The following is a 17762-nucleotide window of genomic DNA, read 5'->3' as shown; positions in this document are numbered from 1 at the left end:
CAAAGAAGAAAGGGGAGGGGAAGTGGATCTGCGTCTGACGCTGAGTTCTGCTGGGACTCTTTGCAGACTTCTGAAACAGTGGAAGGGTGTGGGGACGGGAGTGCCAAGACCTGGGCTCATCTATCACTGCAGGCATCTGAGCTGGAAACATTTAGTCCAGGGATGCAAATCGTTTAATCACACTGACTCAGTGATGACCAAAAGCCGTGCACCCTTAGGAGCCAGGAATTCCCCCACAAGATGTGGTAATCCACTTCACAGCCTGCACTTGGGATCCTCCCGGCCCAGGCTGCAGAACAAGGGAAGGCTGGGGACCAGTATTACAAACTTTGTACATATCAAACACTGATCATCTCTTCCAGGCGCTGAAATGAGCCAGCCCCCCCCCCCCAGCCTATACTCACTCCCAGCCCCACCACCCACACGTGTCTTTTCATTTTCTGTTTGCTACGTTAGGTGGGATTAATGAAGATGCCTCTTCTACCACTGGACCAAGCCAGCAGGAGTATGACATTTCTACTAGAGTCGGAGTCTGCAATGTACGCAGAAGAAATCACCCAGTTGCTTTAAAATTTTGCATTCTGCCCACACTTGCTTAGGTAGGGCTGAGAGGATGAGGCAGGTGTCAGACTCAGAAGGAAGTGATTGGAACTCTCTGGGCCTAAGTGGTCTGTGTTGGGATAATATTGTGCTTGGCAGAAACATGAGCCAGAGTTTGTTTCCTCTTTTACCACATACCCTCCCCCCATTTGTTCTTTCTCATCCTCTATCCGTCTATTTTTTGAATTTTACTTTCCCATTCTCATCCTCAAGAATGGATATATAAATGTATAGCACGTCTTCCCAAATTCTTTAAGACTATCCACCAGCTCCCCGAGGGCATCAAAAACCATTGGAAGAAACAGCTCACTGCACTCAACTTGCAGCAAGTGGCCTTCAGGAGCGATGATGAAGGACATCCTTTGTGAAGGATGACACACCACATCTCCAACCTCTTTACTCCCTAGGAGAATGGCTCCCAGGAGGTACACTGGTGCTCAAGTAGAACCGACTGGAAAAGGCACTAGGCTTCTTTTTCTCTGAAGGGTCTCACAACGGCTTCAAAAGAAGCACGTACTAATAATTTGTTCTGACTCAAAAGCAGCAGAACTCATTTTGAAGATTTAAACAAGCAACACAAAGGAAACAGAATTCTGGGGCTTTCAGATGCTGAGACTGAAAAGAGCGAGTCTGGAAACACCAGTTCTACTAAGCATTTATTTTCATTGCAAGATAGTGGAAATCATATAAATCACGGGCCAGGCAAGGTTCTCCTTGCCTAGCAAACGTCCACATGAACCGGTCAACCTTTAAGTATAGGTTATATCTCAATAGAAAGACAGGGTAATGTAGCAGTTACCCAGCAACCAATACTGTAAACTACGGTAGATACAAAGTTTTATATAAATAAATTGCCAGTAGAAAAAAAGGCAACTGCTTCAGCTAAGAAGGTACAAAAATGGGTCACTTCCATAAATATAACAAGATGCTAACCGAAGAAATACATAACAGACTGTTTTCCTATATATATATTTGAATATGCAAACTAAGACACCTGTGGCACCTTATACAAAAGTAAGAACAAGACACACAGCCCCTCCCCTTCCCTCTCCCCTCCCCCACACGGGTTTCCCAAACACGGCAAATTCTAGGGTTACAGAGACGGGATGCCAAGAGGAGCAATAAGACAGCGCGCTCCGACCCGCTAGACAAAGAAAGAGCCTTATTGACAGTTGTAAAGCATCAGGCGTCAGACAGAAACTTGTCAAAAACAGCTGTTGTTGGGTACTGATTGATAATGTTTTCATTCTGACGGCTGCGACGCTGCAGACAGTCTCCGGGCTGCAGAGAAGCCCATCGCTGGCGCACATGAACACACACAGACAACGGGAAGTCATTTAACAGATGGCTAGGAGCACTCAGCCACAGTATCTTCAAAAAGACAACATTCTACATTTAATGAACTTGCAGGGAGAGAGAGCAAAGCCTGGAAGAAAAAAATCACTTATTTATTTTCACGGAGATGAGCAAGAGAGGGCAAAAAAAAAAAAAAAAAAAAAAAAAAAGGAATTAAAGATTTGTGCTGTCTGTGGACCATCCCACGGAGTGAGAATTATTCAGGGATACTTTAGACAAAATGAATCACCATGGAGCCTTCTCTGGTCTATGCCGTGTATATATTTTAAAAGGCTTAAAGAAGTGCGGGATTGTTTTAATTAAAATCCATTTACGAGATGAAATCACTTCATCTGAGCACTGTGAAGGGTTTGAAGACTGTCCTCTGGAGAGTCACAGGTTTTCTGTCACTCTGCAATAAATATGGCATTAAGTCTGTGGCATCAAGGTACAGTACTGAAAAACGAGAGACCTATGTTTTTATTGCTTGGATGCAGGGAACAGTTTTCTCTCATTTGGCCACTTTGTATATAGTGAATAAGTGGTCAAACATTTACAAGACGTGCCAATAAATTTTTCATCCATGAGCCTCAATATTCATAAATTATTCCTGATTTAGAAAAGGTCAAAGGTGCTAAATCTTACTAAAACTGTACATTGTTCTATGCAATTTTATCATTTCAACTAAGTGGAAAAAGTTAGTTGAAAAGGCTGAGTGTAGGCCCTCTATTTATCTGCTGTAGCCCAGCATACGCTAAGGGTACAGGACACCCCTGAAAATAGAGGTTTATAATAGAAATACTGAGACCTTTACTAAACGGAGGCCTGAGCGGACTCCCCCAGTCAGCATCAGCACTGATGAATAAGTAACAGGGTATGAGCCTTTGAGCTTCATCAAATCCCAACCGTGGATTAGACTTTGGCTGTTTATTATTTGAAAAGTCATCTTCTTGATTTCATTCAAACATTTCTGAGTTTATTTTTTAGAGAAAACAAATGCTTACGCTACAGCTCGGCTTTTTGCAGATTAATGACCCTATTAAATATCTGTGGACTTGATCAAATGGGACTCAGTGGTGCCTGTGCTTGCCTAAATTTGCTCCAACTCTCTCAACCAGGATGCCGTCCTCCTGAGGGAGGACACATGGCTGCAGGCAGAACCAAGTAAGCATTAGACATCCGCTTTCTCGGTCCTTCAGAGCCAGTTTTGTGAAAAGATGAGCAGGCGAAGCTTTGGGTGGTCACGTTCACTCATAGCTTATAAAGTAAACACACACACACACACACACACACACACACACACACACACACACACATGAAAAACAGACAAGACAAAATAAAGTGTAAAAAACTTGAACCCCTAAAAGATCATGGAAATGGCATATACATCGTGTGGAGTCTAGTTCCAATCGTCTAAGCTCAAGCCCAGGGAAGTTAGTGAGGATGTGGGAGTCTGAGTTCCTCAGAAGGGTCTCATTTCCATGAGCCGCGAGTTCCATCCACTTTAGCACAAAGCCCAGAAGAGAGTCTTAGGCCAACAGAAGGAAGAGACATGCGGTGAAGATAATTAGTGGTAAACAGAGAATCAACTCTCCCTCAGTAGTGTGTACTTGACGTTAATGCCGAGGATAATTCACCTGACTTACAGAACAGTCACTTAGCAGAGAGATGAGAGGCTGAAGGAGCGAGAGAAGAGTAGATACCGAAGCCATGACAGTCTTGACACCAACATGAAACCAGAATGGGAAGCTAACATGATGGGTTCAAGGCTCTGGGGGAACTAACTCTGTGTCAGACTTCACATTCTCATCGCCTCCAGGTCCTTGTCCTCTAACAAGCTTATGAGCTGGGAGAAGCTGTCTTTCAGTGCGTCCATATCATCTAGTGAGGAGGGCTGCAGAATCCAGCGTTTGCCACGTGCAAGGGGTTCAAGTTCAAAATATTTTTTGATCTGAAGAGAGAAAAGAAGAGAGCTATGTTAATAATTATATCAGGACCTTACCCCCCCCAAGATCCTATAGTGATGAAGTGGGGGTATTAAGTGGCATTTCTATGAACAGTCGTGTGCAGGGTTCCTAAGACTTTTCTGCCCATAGCTGTTGCTTCAGCAGGATCCTATGTTGTGACGTGGGAGGGTTTCCTTTGGGCATGGGTGACCTGCTAGTGAGTCAACATTCCAACTTGGCACTCAACCGCTGGGGAGTTCTTACAAAGACTCAGAAAGCATTATATGTACTATAGGGCAGGAAGAAACACAAAAGAACACCAAGATGATTCCGCTTACTCTAGCTGCTGCTAGCCATGTAACACTGGCTGTCTTGCCCTGACACTGTACGGATCCTATCAACCACACAAGACAATCCGGAAAGAAGCCAATATCGGTGATCTCTCTAAATTTCCTTTAAATTTCCAGTGGACATTTCTGGGAGCTAGGAAAGGGTCTTCTAGAAGAAAGAATAGGAGGTAAAGGTCCCGTGCTCAAGGGTGCCCAGGAAAGTCAAGAAAAACTAGCAGATTTGCACACATGCATAGAGTCTCTTGGGTTTTCTCCCTTCTTCATCCTGAATTTGCTAGGAGGGAAAGATCAAATTCCTGACGGAATCAGTTTCACACATTAGGGCTTGCAGAATTACTGGCTTTGCTCTCAAGGGAGGGGATAAAGAATCCTTCCGGCTCCCCACTCATTTACACACAGCAGACCATGGATTTTCTGAAAACCATACTCCCAATTTTCTGAAAGCCACTCCCAAAAGTTCTCTTCTGCCATCACCAAGGCCAAACTGCCATCCGCAGAACCACTCTGTCCAAACTGGCTCACCAGGGCAAAGGCAGATATCCAAAAACACAAAGGGCTCTGTTGTTGTTATGTAGCTTTGGTTTGTTGGTTTTTGCTTCCTGAAACAGCGTCTCACTAGTAGCCCTGACTGTTCCAGAACTCCTCAAACTTGTGGTCAATCCTCCTGCCTCAGATCTCAAGGTATTGGAATTATAGGTGGGCACCACATGTCTGACTCAGAAATACTAAATGTTGTAGTAACTTACAATTGAAAATAATATTAAAGTTTTGTAGTTCAGGAATATCTCTAAAAGTCCTCTCCTAAAGGCTCATCATGGTGTCCCAGGCCTTTAATCCCACACTTGCGGGTTGAGTTCTGGGTTAGTCGGGAGTACATAGTGAGATCCTATCTCAGCACACACACATACACACACACATACACACACACACACACACAGCCCTTAGACATGTTTCACACTGACAACGAATGCCCTTTTCATTCTTTCAAAGAAGCTGGTGAGAACTGAAGGGCCCTCTTGATTTGAATTCTGAGGAGTAATGACAATTTATTTCATCCAAAGATCAGAAAATGATGGCTCAGAAAACAGGCCAGAACAATTTGTCATCCAAATTACTACCCAAACTATTTAGAGAGTATACTTGCTTACTAAGGATACAAACTTGAGGGCTGGGGCGACTGCTAAGCAGTAAAGTAGTGAGGGAGGACCAACACTCGGGTCCCCAGAACCCATGGAAATGCTGGGGGGGGGGGTGGTAGCCTATAATTCCAGCACACTCAGAAGGCTAACAAAGGGGACCCCTAGAGCAAGCTGGCCAGCTAGTTTAGCTGAATCTGTGAGTTCTGGGTTCAACTGCAAGATCCTACTTCAATAAATAAGTTGGGGAGTGGCTGAGGGAGATATCCAATGTCAGACTTAGTTCCTTTACTACACACATATGTAAACATGCATGTACACATATATGTGAGAATTAAAAAAAAACAATACCCCAAAGCACTTACCCAAACAAGAATTTCCCGTCCCAATTCCATTCTCATGGTTGCTTTTCTTTATTGAATATTGAAAACAGTTTACCTCTCAGAGAACCTAAAGTGGTTTTGTGTAATAACCATTAAAGCCAGAGGCTAAGCCCGGTCACAAAGGGCAGAGATGACAGGGGGAGCCCTTGGTTAGCAGGTGGGTTAGAGTTACAGAAGGGACTGGGAGGGAGTATGGTCAATGCCACAGCTAGGAGTGGGTTTCCCCAAAGGGTGTAAATCAAGACTTTTTGTCTCCTTTCTCCCAGGAATTGGGACTGCCATGCTTATAAGGCAATCAGGTATTTGATCTAATGCTTCCTGACAGATGATGATTGACGGGTAACAGACAAATTCTGGTCCACGAAGTAAGCTGTGTCACTGACATTTCATAACCTTCATTCCAAAGGGCAGCGTTTTGAATAATACTAACAGGAACCAGTCGGTGGTGGCGCACATCTTTAATCCCAACACTCGGGAGGCAGAGGCAGGCGGATCTCTAAGTTTGAGGCCAGCCTGGTCTACAGAGTGAGTTCCAGGACAGCCAGAGATACACAGAGAAATCCTATTTTGAAAAACCTCATAATAGTAATAGTAATGATAGTATCAGAGAGAACACTGATCATGAAAAAATTCAGTAATAAAAAACAACAAGTAGGCAAATGTATCACAGCAAGGTTTCTTTTTAGGAGTTCATCTACAAGTTGCACAGAGTCAAGCTGGGCGTGCTGGTACACACCTTTAATCCCAGCACTGGTAAATCTGAGGCAGCCATTTCTGAGTTAAGGCCAGACTATTCTCCACAGTGAGTTCCAGGCCAGATAGGACTACATAGTGAGACCCTGTCTTAAAAAGGAACACAAAACCAGAAACCACACAAAATAACCCTAATGACAACTAATTAAAACCAACAACATTGGGTTTAATGATCGCCAGGCAACTGGTCGTATTTTGCGTTGCTGACAGACAGAACTTCGTGAGTTGCAGGCACACTTGGAAGAGAATAAAGATGCCTAAAGGTAGGTCTCGTTGAATCCTAAACCAGGAAAGGGAAGCTGCGAGGATGGGGTCACCAGGCCGAGGAACCGGGCAGTGTTAAGCTGACAAATAGGGAGGAGTAACTTGAGATTTTCAGCTCCGTAACCTAAGTGGGTACCTAACCCTGCCACAGTCACCCAGCTGGCATTCGAAGGATCCCGCACAGTTACAATGTCGGTTTTAAAACAAGATTTCGACCCCCAGGTGCACCATCCGTCCCTCTGCTGCCAGAACGTAGCTTTTGAGTTATCAGAGTTTCCTGTTTCTAGGCGTGACTACCGCAGGGCAGCGAGCAGGGTGGAGGCTGACGGCTCTCGTTCTAAGTGCTTTCTGAATCAATTCTTTGTTTTCTTGCACAAACCTGATGCCAGGTTTTACTTCCCCAGCGTTATTACAATAAAAATTACGGCCACGTTGACATTCTATCAGCGTGTTTTTATTTTGATGTTGATGGTAATTTTAAAGAGTCGCGCTTAAGGTTGACTAACACGATGAGTTTGAATCCATGTTTCTCTCAAAGGCCAAAGAGTGCTGCTGATGTCTCTTTGTTCAAGACTGTTCCATTACGGAGAGACAAGTTCTAAATATGAGCCCAAGTCTTTTGAAAGACTTCATTGCTGCGTACATGTCACGGTTAGCTGGAAAGTGTGAGAAGATGGCATTTGGGGGAATGACATCAGAATGCCTGGCAACCTGTGGTCATTTAGCTATTTTCGGGATAGTCACAGAGTGGCCATTGGTCAGTGGCCATGTGTCCACCCTAGAGATAGGAAAACAAAGCCAACCGATTTTAGCTATGTCACCGGAGCCCTTTCTCCCCCCACCCCATGCGCGGTGAGTGATCTGCATGACTAACTTCCATCATTCACACGTCGTACCCACTGCACAGTCTTTTTATAAAGAAGACATGGCAGTTCTGCTGTTGCTAATGGTCGTAGCAGCTGCTAAAGCCTCGAGATGTCGCACGTCACAGGAATCCCTTTCCCAGGGCGGGCACGGGAGTGACAGCCTAGGACAGTCCTTCTCTGGCGGCAGGGTCACAGAGGCAATTGTGATGGTGTTCTCTGGGTTACTTACCCTCACTCCCCTTTCAAATATTTTACTTTCAAATTCTGTGAGAGAATTTTTAGAAGGCAGGTAGAGTTCCTAGCTCTAATTACTGGCCTCTCATCAACACCTGCAAACTTCCTTTTATTTACTGTGATAAACTGTCTGCTTCCTGTTTTCGCTAGGAAGCTATGTAAGCAGCGGGGTGCCCAGGGATGACCTAGTTTTCTTTTATATACGTGGGTAAGCTAAGGGTGGGATAATAGAGCAGGGTTTACTTTGTGCTTTATGTGGCAGCAGATTTAGGTTCTGAGCTTGGATATTTATAAAGAGAGCTCTGGCCCACATGAATGTGTGGTAACATGAAAGACAGAGTCAGGGAGTGACAGCGAATCATGTGGGACCGTGCCTGGCATCATACTACGTCATCTCTCGTCCTACTGAATTAAATGCTACAAGGACCAGCTAGTAATTGCTAAAGCCAAAGATATTATACCCCACCTCTGGTGCCTGAAACATTACCTGGGTGGACCCGGCCTGTTGAGAACTGTCCACCTAGCCCTTGTGGTGCCTTTCCCACCCACCTGGGGCCATGGCTGGAAGCTGAGTATTGCTTCTCCTGTGCTTCCCCCACATCAAGGAGCAGCAGACACACACTTCCTTTGTGAGACTTTGAGTGGCTCTCCCTAAGTCTGTGGATGGCTGTGACAGCACGGAGTAGTGGGGCCTGAAGCAAGCTCCGGAACTTTGACAGTTTAGATCCTCTGGGCTGGCTTGCTATAACTTCATTCATGCACCTACCATCCCTCGATCGTGCAAAGGCAGTGGAGGTGTGCCAGGACAAGCCACCTGGGGCCAGCGTGCTATCTGCAGCAACTGGGGGGTGGGGGTGGGGGTTGTAGAACAGAAGCTGTAAGACTGTAAAACAGAATCCCAAGCTGAAGCAGCAGCAGCCCGGGTAGGGGATTGTTATGAGCACTTCTAAAATCACAGGACGGCAGGGTACGGCTCCAGTTCTGGGCTTTCCAATTACCATAAAAGACTAGTTAGTAACACGTAGTTTCCAAAGGACTTTTTCCCTCATCCCTGCTTCAATCAAAGCAAGAAAAACAGCTGATTCAAATAAAAGGTGATATCATGATTTAGACGAGCTCTTAGGTTATGGGAAACGATTTGGTAAGTATTCTGGTAGGGGACTGAGAAAGAGACTTCAGAAATAAAGCCATATTCTTTTTTGTCTCGAAACAGGATCAAGTGTTGCTGTGAAGTTCAGGATGATAACTTCAGCTCCTGGAAACCAACAGTGATGCAGGCAGGGTGAGGACTTCAGATCCCAGGGCCAGCAGAAAGAACTGTAGCCTGTGCCTGGTGTAGTGGCACACACCTTTAATCCTATCCAGAGGCAGGGGCAGGTGATCTCTGAGTTCGAGGTCAGGTAGGTCTATACAGTGTTTCAGGTTCACTCCTGGACTCTATAGCAAGGTCCAGTCTCAAAAAACAAACACAAAACCAAAAACTGTAGTTGTGGGGCTTTGTATATAGAAGGGCAAGCCAGCTTGGAAGGCAGCTGAGTTAGTGATCTTGCTCAAGCCCCTTACTGTTTTCCTATAATTTTAAATACATGAACTGGTCACCATTGGTGTGTTTCTTTTTTCTTTTCCTTTTTGCTGTTTGTCCTTTTTTTCTTCTAATGTGGTAACAGGAGTCAGGCTCTGGATCTTGCAGATGCAGGGCAAGGACTTTAGCACTGAGCCAGACTCACATCCTTCAACAATGGTTTCCGAGCTAGGTAGGCATGTATGACTTTAATCTCTTCGTTTCGATGATGCCTAAGCCATCAAGCGGACCTGCACTGACGGCAATTTTGTCGGGCTTTTCCCATGACTGTTAAGGAAGGAACAGGAGTTTGCTCATCTCTACCCTGGCCCCTTGCTTTCATCTCTTCAACAGATAAACCTGGTGTAATGACAGGGAAAGCTTCTTTAGAGATACTTGTAAATTTCCTCCTGAGTCATAGGCTGGGGTCTGCTAGCACCAGGACGAGCGACAGCTCACTTGTGCCTTCTCTTTGCAACTCCGGGGATGAGGATAGCAAACTGCTTAAGTCATGCATGAAATCATTCACATTTTGCAGTATTCTTTCATCCCCCCAAAAATCTTCAAGCACAACTAATCAATCTTTTTTTTTTTTTTTTTTTTTGAGTCAGTCATTAAACCATTGCCCACTGAGTAAGCAGGCCTTGCCTGTGTGCTTGAGAAGGGGGCCCATCTAGCTCCGCTGCCTTGCTTACAGACACTCCTGGGGCAGGCTTGAGTCAGAGAGAACTATGCCCACGAAGGGGCTCCAGGACGGGTGTGAAGACAGCGGCAGAACACCACTAAGATTCTTCAGAACACATTGTTGGCAGCGTGTTTAAGAGAGCTGCACGGCTACCCTCCGTTCATTGTACTGCTTGTAGGATTGGGAAATCCTCAGAAAGGTGTTAAGTCTGCCACTGAGGACAGGGATAAATAACACAAACACAATCAATGTGCAATATTCCCAAAGACATCGCTCAGAATGGACACGTACTTCATACTGGGTACCAGCGGGGAACAGAGAATGACTACTGATGTCCCCCGAATCCGTGCCACTGTGTGAGTGTTATGAAGGAAGGTTTGTAGAGGACCAAGTGGAACGTGTTTGCGGTCCAGCTTCTTAAGGAAGTGCACGTTCAGTGCAGCTGCCTGACCTTGGAATGATCACAGGCCAGACAGATGACTTCAGGTTATTGCCTGTGACTAAGCCTTGCCTTTATTACAAGTCTCCTTCCCAAGCCAGGAACCTCTGTTGTGTGCAGGATGCTGTACGTTAGAACGGTAATTAGACAGCAACCCAGTTCCCCATTGCATAGGGAACTTAGCAAGTCCCAGGACGGCCAAACAGAACCATCACACTTGTTTTGGTGGTGGAAGTGAGGAGGTGATAAGCATTCCTAGATTTGCCTAACCTGCTAATGTAGAAGTACGGCACAAGCTACATCTATTTTCTATTTCTGATACACTTGAGGGGCTTGTTTTATTCTCCCCCCACCCACAAAACAAAAACAAAAACAAAAACAAACCTGCTTATGAGATCACCATCCAAGAGCCGAAAATAGGCAGGATGATTTTGGTCTTCAGAATGAGACCTAGTCTTCCCGTATCTGTACCTGTTCCGCACTCCTTCCAGAATCTGACTTCTAGGGAGTCCAGTCTGCGGGCCTCTGCTGAAACCCCTGCTTCTAGACCAAGGTTCTTCTACTCACAGATGGCAAGGATCAGCCTACAAATGCCACTATCACCCTCTTTGAGACAGGGTCTCACGGTGTAGCTCTGTCTGACCTACAATTCACTATATAGACCAGGCTGGTCTCAAGCTTGCAGAGATCCACTTGCCTCTGCCTGCCAAGTGCTGGGATTCAAGGGTACATCATCACACCTGCCCTGCCTCCCCCTCCCCCCACCAATCATCTTTTAGAAGATGGCTGAAGTCCTACAACCTCAAGAGACCTTGGAGGTGCAGGAAAAACCATTTAAGATTAGTGGGTACCTCAGTCACAGGAGCCTTTGTGGATCACCACCGCCACACCCAGACACCATGAATGACTTATAAATAAAGTTTTATTGGAAGAGGGCATACTCACTCACTTAAATATTATCTATGGATGCTTTTATGCTACAACTGCAAATTTGGGTAATTGCCAGAGAGACAGACAGCATGTCACACAGCCTGGAATGTTCACTATCCAAGCTTTGGCTCAGAACATTTTGCTTTGTGTTCTTTCCAACAGGCAAGCACAGGAGTGTATGGTCTGGGGTAGTTTGACCTCATCCTGCTGGACCACGTCTTCCTCACTTGGACTCACACTTCACGGAGATGGTGTCAGATGTGGGAAGTGGAGTCTAGCTGGCAGGTTGGCAGTCTCTAAGCAAAGCCATATTTTAATTCCTTTCCATGTTCAGCCTGGTTGGTCTTTACGTAGACCAGAGTTCCCAAGGGCCACCAAAGCAAGCTATGGAACAGGGAAAATTTCTACCAAGTCCTCTAGTAATGTACCCCAAAAGGTATATAGTCTGTCACGTGTCACCTAGAAAATTTTGGTGTCCTTTAAGGATGGCTCTTAGTTCTGCTACTTTGCAGTTTTAAGAGGAATATATAATTTACTAAATGTATAATGTCTAAAGTCTAGTGTTTTTCTGAAGATCTGTGGTCAACTTAAAAATTTAGTGTTATATTTATAAGCCTTTTAAATTCAGGGTACCTGTGAAGTTCTTTAGGTTCACTTATAAAGGATTTAACTATTATACCATTTTATAATTCCATTTATCAATTTAATACATTTAATATCCTTTTTTAAACATCTAGGGTGTGTAGCAACCAAAAAACCCTTAAGTAGTTGAAAAGTTTTAAAAGATTTTTTTTCTGTCAAATTATTCAATGACTCTCAAATTTGGGAATATTTTAAATCCTGTAAGAGGACACCTTCTCTGAAGATTCTTTTTTTTTTACAATTTATTTTTATTTCATGAGCATTGGTGTTTTGCCTGCATGTATGTCTGTGTAAGGGTGTCTTGTCCCCTGGAACTAGAGTTACAAACAGCTAGGAGCTGCCATGTGGGTTCTGTGAACTGATCTGGAGTCCTGTGTAAGAGCAGCCCCCTTCTCTGAGAATCCTAATTCCTTCACTGCTTGGGTGAATCTACAATTCTTTAGCAAACATCTTTACATTTGGCTTGATACTGGCCTGTAGTTTACTTTCTATATAATACTTTTGTCTGTCTCTAAGATCATAGCAATCCTGGCCTCATACAATGAGTTGAAAAGTATTCCTCAAGAAGGGCTGCTTATTTTAAAAATACTTCATAGAATTTAGTCCTGGTCTTTTCTTGTGGGTCAATGCTTTGATTAACTCAGTGCCTTTACTTGTTAAGGTCTATTCAGACTTTCCATTTTCTCTTAGCTTTAGCTGTTCATTATCCTTTGCATATGCACATACAATCTGGTATATCTAACTCAGAGTATATACACCTCATCTATATCACATCGTGGCTATCTAATTCACAGGGCATAATATCTATCTCTAATCTGGGCTATCTAATTCACAGGATGTGCACACCTAGTCTGGGAATTCACTGGCAAGCAGTTTTCATGCCATGCTCCGGTAACTGCATTTATTTCTGTTAGGTCAGCTGGCAATGGCTCCATTTTCAATCTTCATTTTGTTGATTTAAGTCTTTCTTTTTTACTTGGTTGGATAAACTTTCGTCCATTTTGTTGATATTCTCAATGAATTCATTTTTGAATTTACTTATTTTCTCTACTGTTTTCTTAATCTCTACTTCCCTTATTTCCGGTCTCATTTTTCTAGTTTTTCTTCCCACTTGCTTTGGCTTTATGTTGTACTTTTTCTTAGATTCCTAAGGTTAAGCCAACTTTTACTTTTTTGTTTCTTTTTTCATATTTTAATTAGTCTTCTGATAATTTTGTCCAATTGTTTTGATCACACTTACCTTCCCAGATCCAACCCCCTCTCCCCTCTCACCCAAGTTTGTGCCCCCCTCAATCAAGGCCCATTTGTGCTATCCAAATATTCTTTGATCTGTGGCCTTCCACTGGAGTGTGGTGCACTTATCAGGGCTACGCTCCTGGAGAAGACTGAGCCTTCCCACTTTTACTTTAAAGGTTATTCTCTTGGATCACATGCCCATACTGTTGTTTTAATCTCTTTTGTTGACTGATTTGAGCACAGGGAGTCCCATATTCTTTTCATGTTATTTTTCAAGACTGTATCTCTTATTAGGATAAAAAAGAAAATCCAGTTAGGCACATATATCTCACAGCCTGTAATTTTCACATTCACTAGAGGTAACGAGATACAAAAACCAAAATGTTAAAGTAATTTGATTTTCACACAGAGCACAGAAGTCATACGCTTACAAGCTAAAGACAGCAGCCCTGGCTTCCTTCTTTCTCCCCCACATCTATTTAACTAGTTCCATAATTTGAGCTGTTAACTGCTTACTTCTAGTTCCATATTTTGAGGACCTGAAGAAGTTTGTGACTTAAAGAGCAAGAAGATCAGTTTAAAGTTCCAGAAGTTAAAGTCGATCCAGCGGGTCACAAGATGGAAATAGACCTGGGAAATAGACCTGGGTAGAACAAACCAAGTGGGCTCAGAGGTTCACAAGGCCATCAAGGTGAGGTTTGGTTTGTAGGTAGTTATGGCAGGACGTGAATGCTGAAGAAGGGCTCTGGGAGCTGCAGGGAGCTAGCTATCAAAACAGAATGAGGCTAAGGTATAAAGTCTGGGCATAGGGCTAGTACACAGAAGAAGAATAAGCCCAGAGAACTACGGAAAAGGAAGTTGAATTGGCTAATGGGCTCTGGATCGCATGGCCCAAGGCCCATACCCTGTGGGTTCTTCAGTTCCATGAGTCGTTGTTTCCCTCATACTAGGCATTATAAATAAGTCCTGTATAAATTAATGAGAGGGGTATCAGATATGATAGAAGAAAACATCTCTACAAGTCTGTGGCAAACTCCATTTCCAAAGATGATAACCCCGATCTGGATAATTTTTCTCTAAATTTTTTTATATGTAATGGACCTTAGTTCCTTGGGAACACAGATACTGAAAAGGAGTGTTTCATTCCCTCTAATGTAATGTACCTATGCTAATGTACCTACCATATTGCTGGCCACAGAAGGTACTTTTTATTTCTTTAAAAAAATGGACTTCAAGAGCTGAACTATTGTAACAAAGACAGCAACCCAGGTCCTGTGTTTTCCCCCCACACTAAAATGAGAGTAACCGAAGGAAACTGAGTATCAGAGTGGACTTACTGCTCTAATTAATTAGGTCAAGGTTTCACACGCAAGGCTCATCTCATAAACAGTTTCAGAACCGTAGGTCTAATTGGTTTAAACTCGATTGCACACATGCCCACAGGCAGCTGCAGTGAGTTGTTTTGCAAACAGAAAAGTAAACAGCCTACCATGGAAAAGAGAACCACTCCAAAAATCTCTGACCAATGGGACACTTGTGTTTTAAGCTATTCCTTTAATCTGTGTCCAAACAAAGCATCCAATTCTTATCTTGGAGAAAGGAAAGCACTGACACACGCAGAAAAGGGAAGCCTCGGTCGTGGTGCGCTTGTCTTTGCATGCAGGTGCAGGCCGCCTTTTCAATAACGATCTATAACACCATTCATTACAGAGGCAGCCAGGCTTCAGCCCCACACCGTTTTCTTCTTCTTATCTCCCCCTCCTTCCCGTCATCCTTTACTTTCCCCTTGCAGCAGGGCACTCGTTCTTGGTACCAAACACCTTTCGGATGTTCCAAACACGATTCTTTCTTCTCTGGGATTCTTTCCGATTATAATTTCTCTTTACTGAAGAAAGCACATATTGTAACCTGCTGCTGAAAACCTTTTCCCTGGCAGGACAGCGTGGCTGTATAAGAGTCTTACCTACATGTACAGAGCTAGTCAAATATGTACTAGACAGGAAAGGGAGGTAATGAGTGAAAACCCCAAGCGCATATCAGAGACAACCGATTAGCTTGTCTGAAACACAGGCTCGTAAAGCTATTGGTAACTTATAAAATGGTCTGCTACACACGAGTAAAATGTTGCTTAAATGACTTGCCTAACTAGATGCAGTCACCATGAAATTGATTCTTTTCGTTTTTTTTAAAAAACTTAATAGCCATTAACTGTGCATATTGATATGGCTGGCTGGCTGGCTATCCTGGAATTATAAAATGCAGGCTAAAGATATGAGTTCTATATTTTATGAAGTTAAAGGCTGGGGGGTGCACTTGAAAAAGAAAAACAACTCATCAATTGTCACCGGTGGTGTCTGCGTCAGTAGCTGAGACGGGCCAACACAGATTACGTCCCTTTTGCTGTGCTCAAAGGTTTATCTGGATTGCTAGATGTGTTCCCAAGGCATCCCAATGCCGAGTCCAGGCTCTGTGTGGCAGAAAGCACTTCTTTCCCACCATAACCTTTGCTTGTGTCAAGAGAGGAAGGAGAAGGAAGCCTCGTATGCTTCAAAGCCACGGTCACTCAGAGAGGCCCACGTTTCTTCTCACAAAGATTGATATTACAAAGCATTCTAAAAACTCGACGTTGGCTGATCTGTGAATGGTAATTCCTGAACCTACCTCATATTTGGACCTTTATGAAAAGTATGTTGTGTATTGTAGTAGATTCTTGGCTATGCCTCATATTCGGCTCGTTTGATTGTTTTGCACTATGCTACAATCCAGAGGATGTAGCTTTGGTTCTGTTGGGGTCTGTTCTCCCTGCTTATCCAACATGCAGTTCACTGAACCACTGTTAGCTCCCCAACAAAGGATTCTCCCTCTGACTCAACAAAATGAAAGGCAATAAACATAGTTAATCAACAGTGACAGTGTATTACATACACAAAAATTCTCAAAAAAAAAGAAAGAAAAAGAAAACCCAACACACTAGTTTCTATTTTCAACTTTATCTCATCTTCATCATGGATGAGGTGTCCACTGAGGTGTTGGGTATGAGAAAGTAGCAGCTATAACAAGTCCAAGTGCTATGTGGAATCCAATAACCATGGTCAATAAATATTGGCCTGCGGCACTATGGCAGCACTCTGGCCCAACAAGACAACATTCCCATGTTGGGGCCGATTCAAATTTTTGGGCTTTAAGCGGGAGGCAGATAAATACGGCAAGCAATGAGCTGTTCGGTTGCCAGTGGATGGTGCCAATGGCTCAGTCAGTTGCTGCAGTATTCTAGGGACATTCCTGTCAGCAGTCTGTCATCTGGCTCCAGCAAGGAGCTACAGTGGAAACACCGGGAGGAAATGGAAAACGGGAAGGTGTGGCAGCTCAGGGTAGGGGTTGGGGGAGAGCAGCCTGCTTACCCCTCAGTACCACACCTGACCAAGGGGCAGGGCAGATAACACATAATCTTGAAACTAAGGGCCAGGCGTCAGTCATGGGGAGAGGATTTCTTTCCCTGCTGGCAGCTCAGCCAGGAGCCTCATATCCTGGCAACTTAGAAATATGAGCTTGGAAAGAGGCAGCCCAAGGCAAGAGAAGCTAAGTGGTAATCCATCCTGAGGAATTTTAGCAGAAACCCCACACAGAACCAGTTGAACTCAGTTTAAAGCCCGTGAAAGGCAAGTCTGGAGATCATTACTACAAACAGAAAGAGAACCCCAGGAAGGAAGGTACAAAGAGCCACGGACTGTATTTCCACAGTGCTGTTCGTGTGGCCTGGGGTCCTCGTCATTCCACAATTAGTTGAAGCCACTAATTATCAACCCTGGGAAGAAAAGAGGCAATCATAGTTCTCAGGGGACGTCCAGCAATGTCTTAGGGAAGATGGGGGAAATGGTATGGCGAGAAGGCTCTAGCGGGTCTAGCCAGTGTTACTGCTACACATTCCACAGGGAGATCATCCCCTCCTTTCAACAAAGAACTCTCTAGCCCTCAGAACTAACAATGCCAAGACTGAGAAACCTTTAATCAAAATTCAAAGAACAGAGGTCACGTTAATGATTCAGTTCTTGGTTGAGTGGCAAGAAGCGTTGAGCTCATCCCAAACGTGAAGAGATTTAGGATCTGGGCTGGACAGATAGACAGCATGGAGCAATCAGTGCGGGCGATGGTTCCCACCCTCTGCCCCTTTTTGTTTAAACCAGCATGTATCAGTAGGATCAGGTCTGTATACATCCAACCGGACTGTAACTAGCGCAGCGGGAAAATGCCACCGTCTACTCATCCCACACAGTCACTGTTTCTGGCTAAGGGACAACAGAAGTGGCTTAGAACAAGTCTTATATAACAATGGGACAGGCTGGTAGATATTTTGTGGGTTAAGCCACCAGTGATATCTGCCACATAACTAATCTAAGAGAGT

General features: G+C 44.1%; 1 protein-coding gene across 4 annotated transcripts in view; it reads right to left on the bottom strand.

Moving 5' to 3' along the window:
- Positions 1 to 1238: 1238 nt before the first annotated feature.
- Arl15 (ADP ribosylation factor like GTPase 15) overlaps positions 1239 to 17762 on the bottom strand; it is a 357153-nt gene continuing 340629 nt past the window's right edge. For all 4 annotated transcript variants that reach the window (XM_050152824.1, XM_050152826.1, XM_050152827.1 and 1 more), the window contains one exon: positions 1239 to 3886. In XM_050152824.1, the coding sequence (XP_050008781.1) occupies positions 3734 to 3886 (153 nt within the window). In that variant the 3' untranslated portion in view covers positions 1239 to 3733. The remainder of the gene's footprint in view (positions 3887 to 17762) is intronic.

The sequence above is a fragment of the Alexandromys fortis genome, unplaced genomic scaffold (genome assembly GCF_014885135.2).
Source record: "Alexandromys fortis isolate MF-2015 unplaced genomic scaffold, M_Fortis_MF-2015_v1.1 scaffold_73, whole genome shotgun sequence".
Lineage (NCBI taxonomy): Eukaryota > Metazoa > Chordata > Mammalia > Rodentia > Cricetidae > Alexandromys > Alexandromys fortis.
Note: the sequence above shows the minus strand (reverse complement) of the source record. Positions and strands in the feature narration are given on the sequence as shown.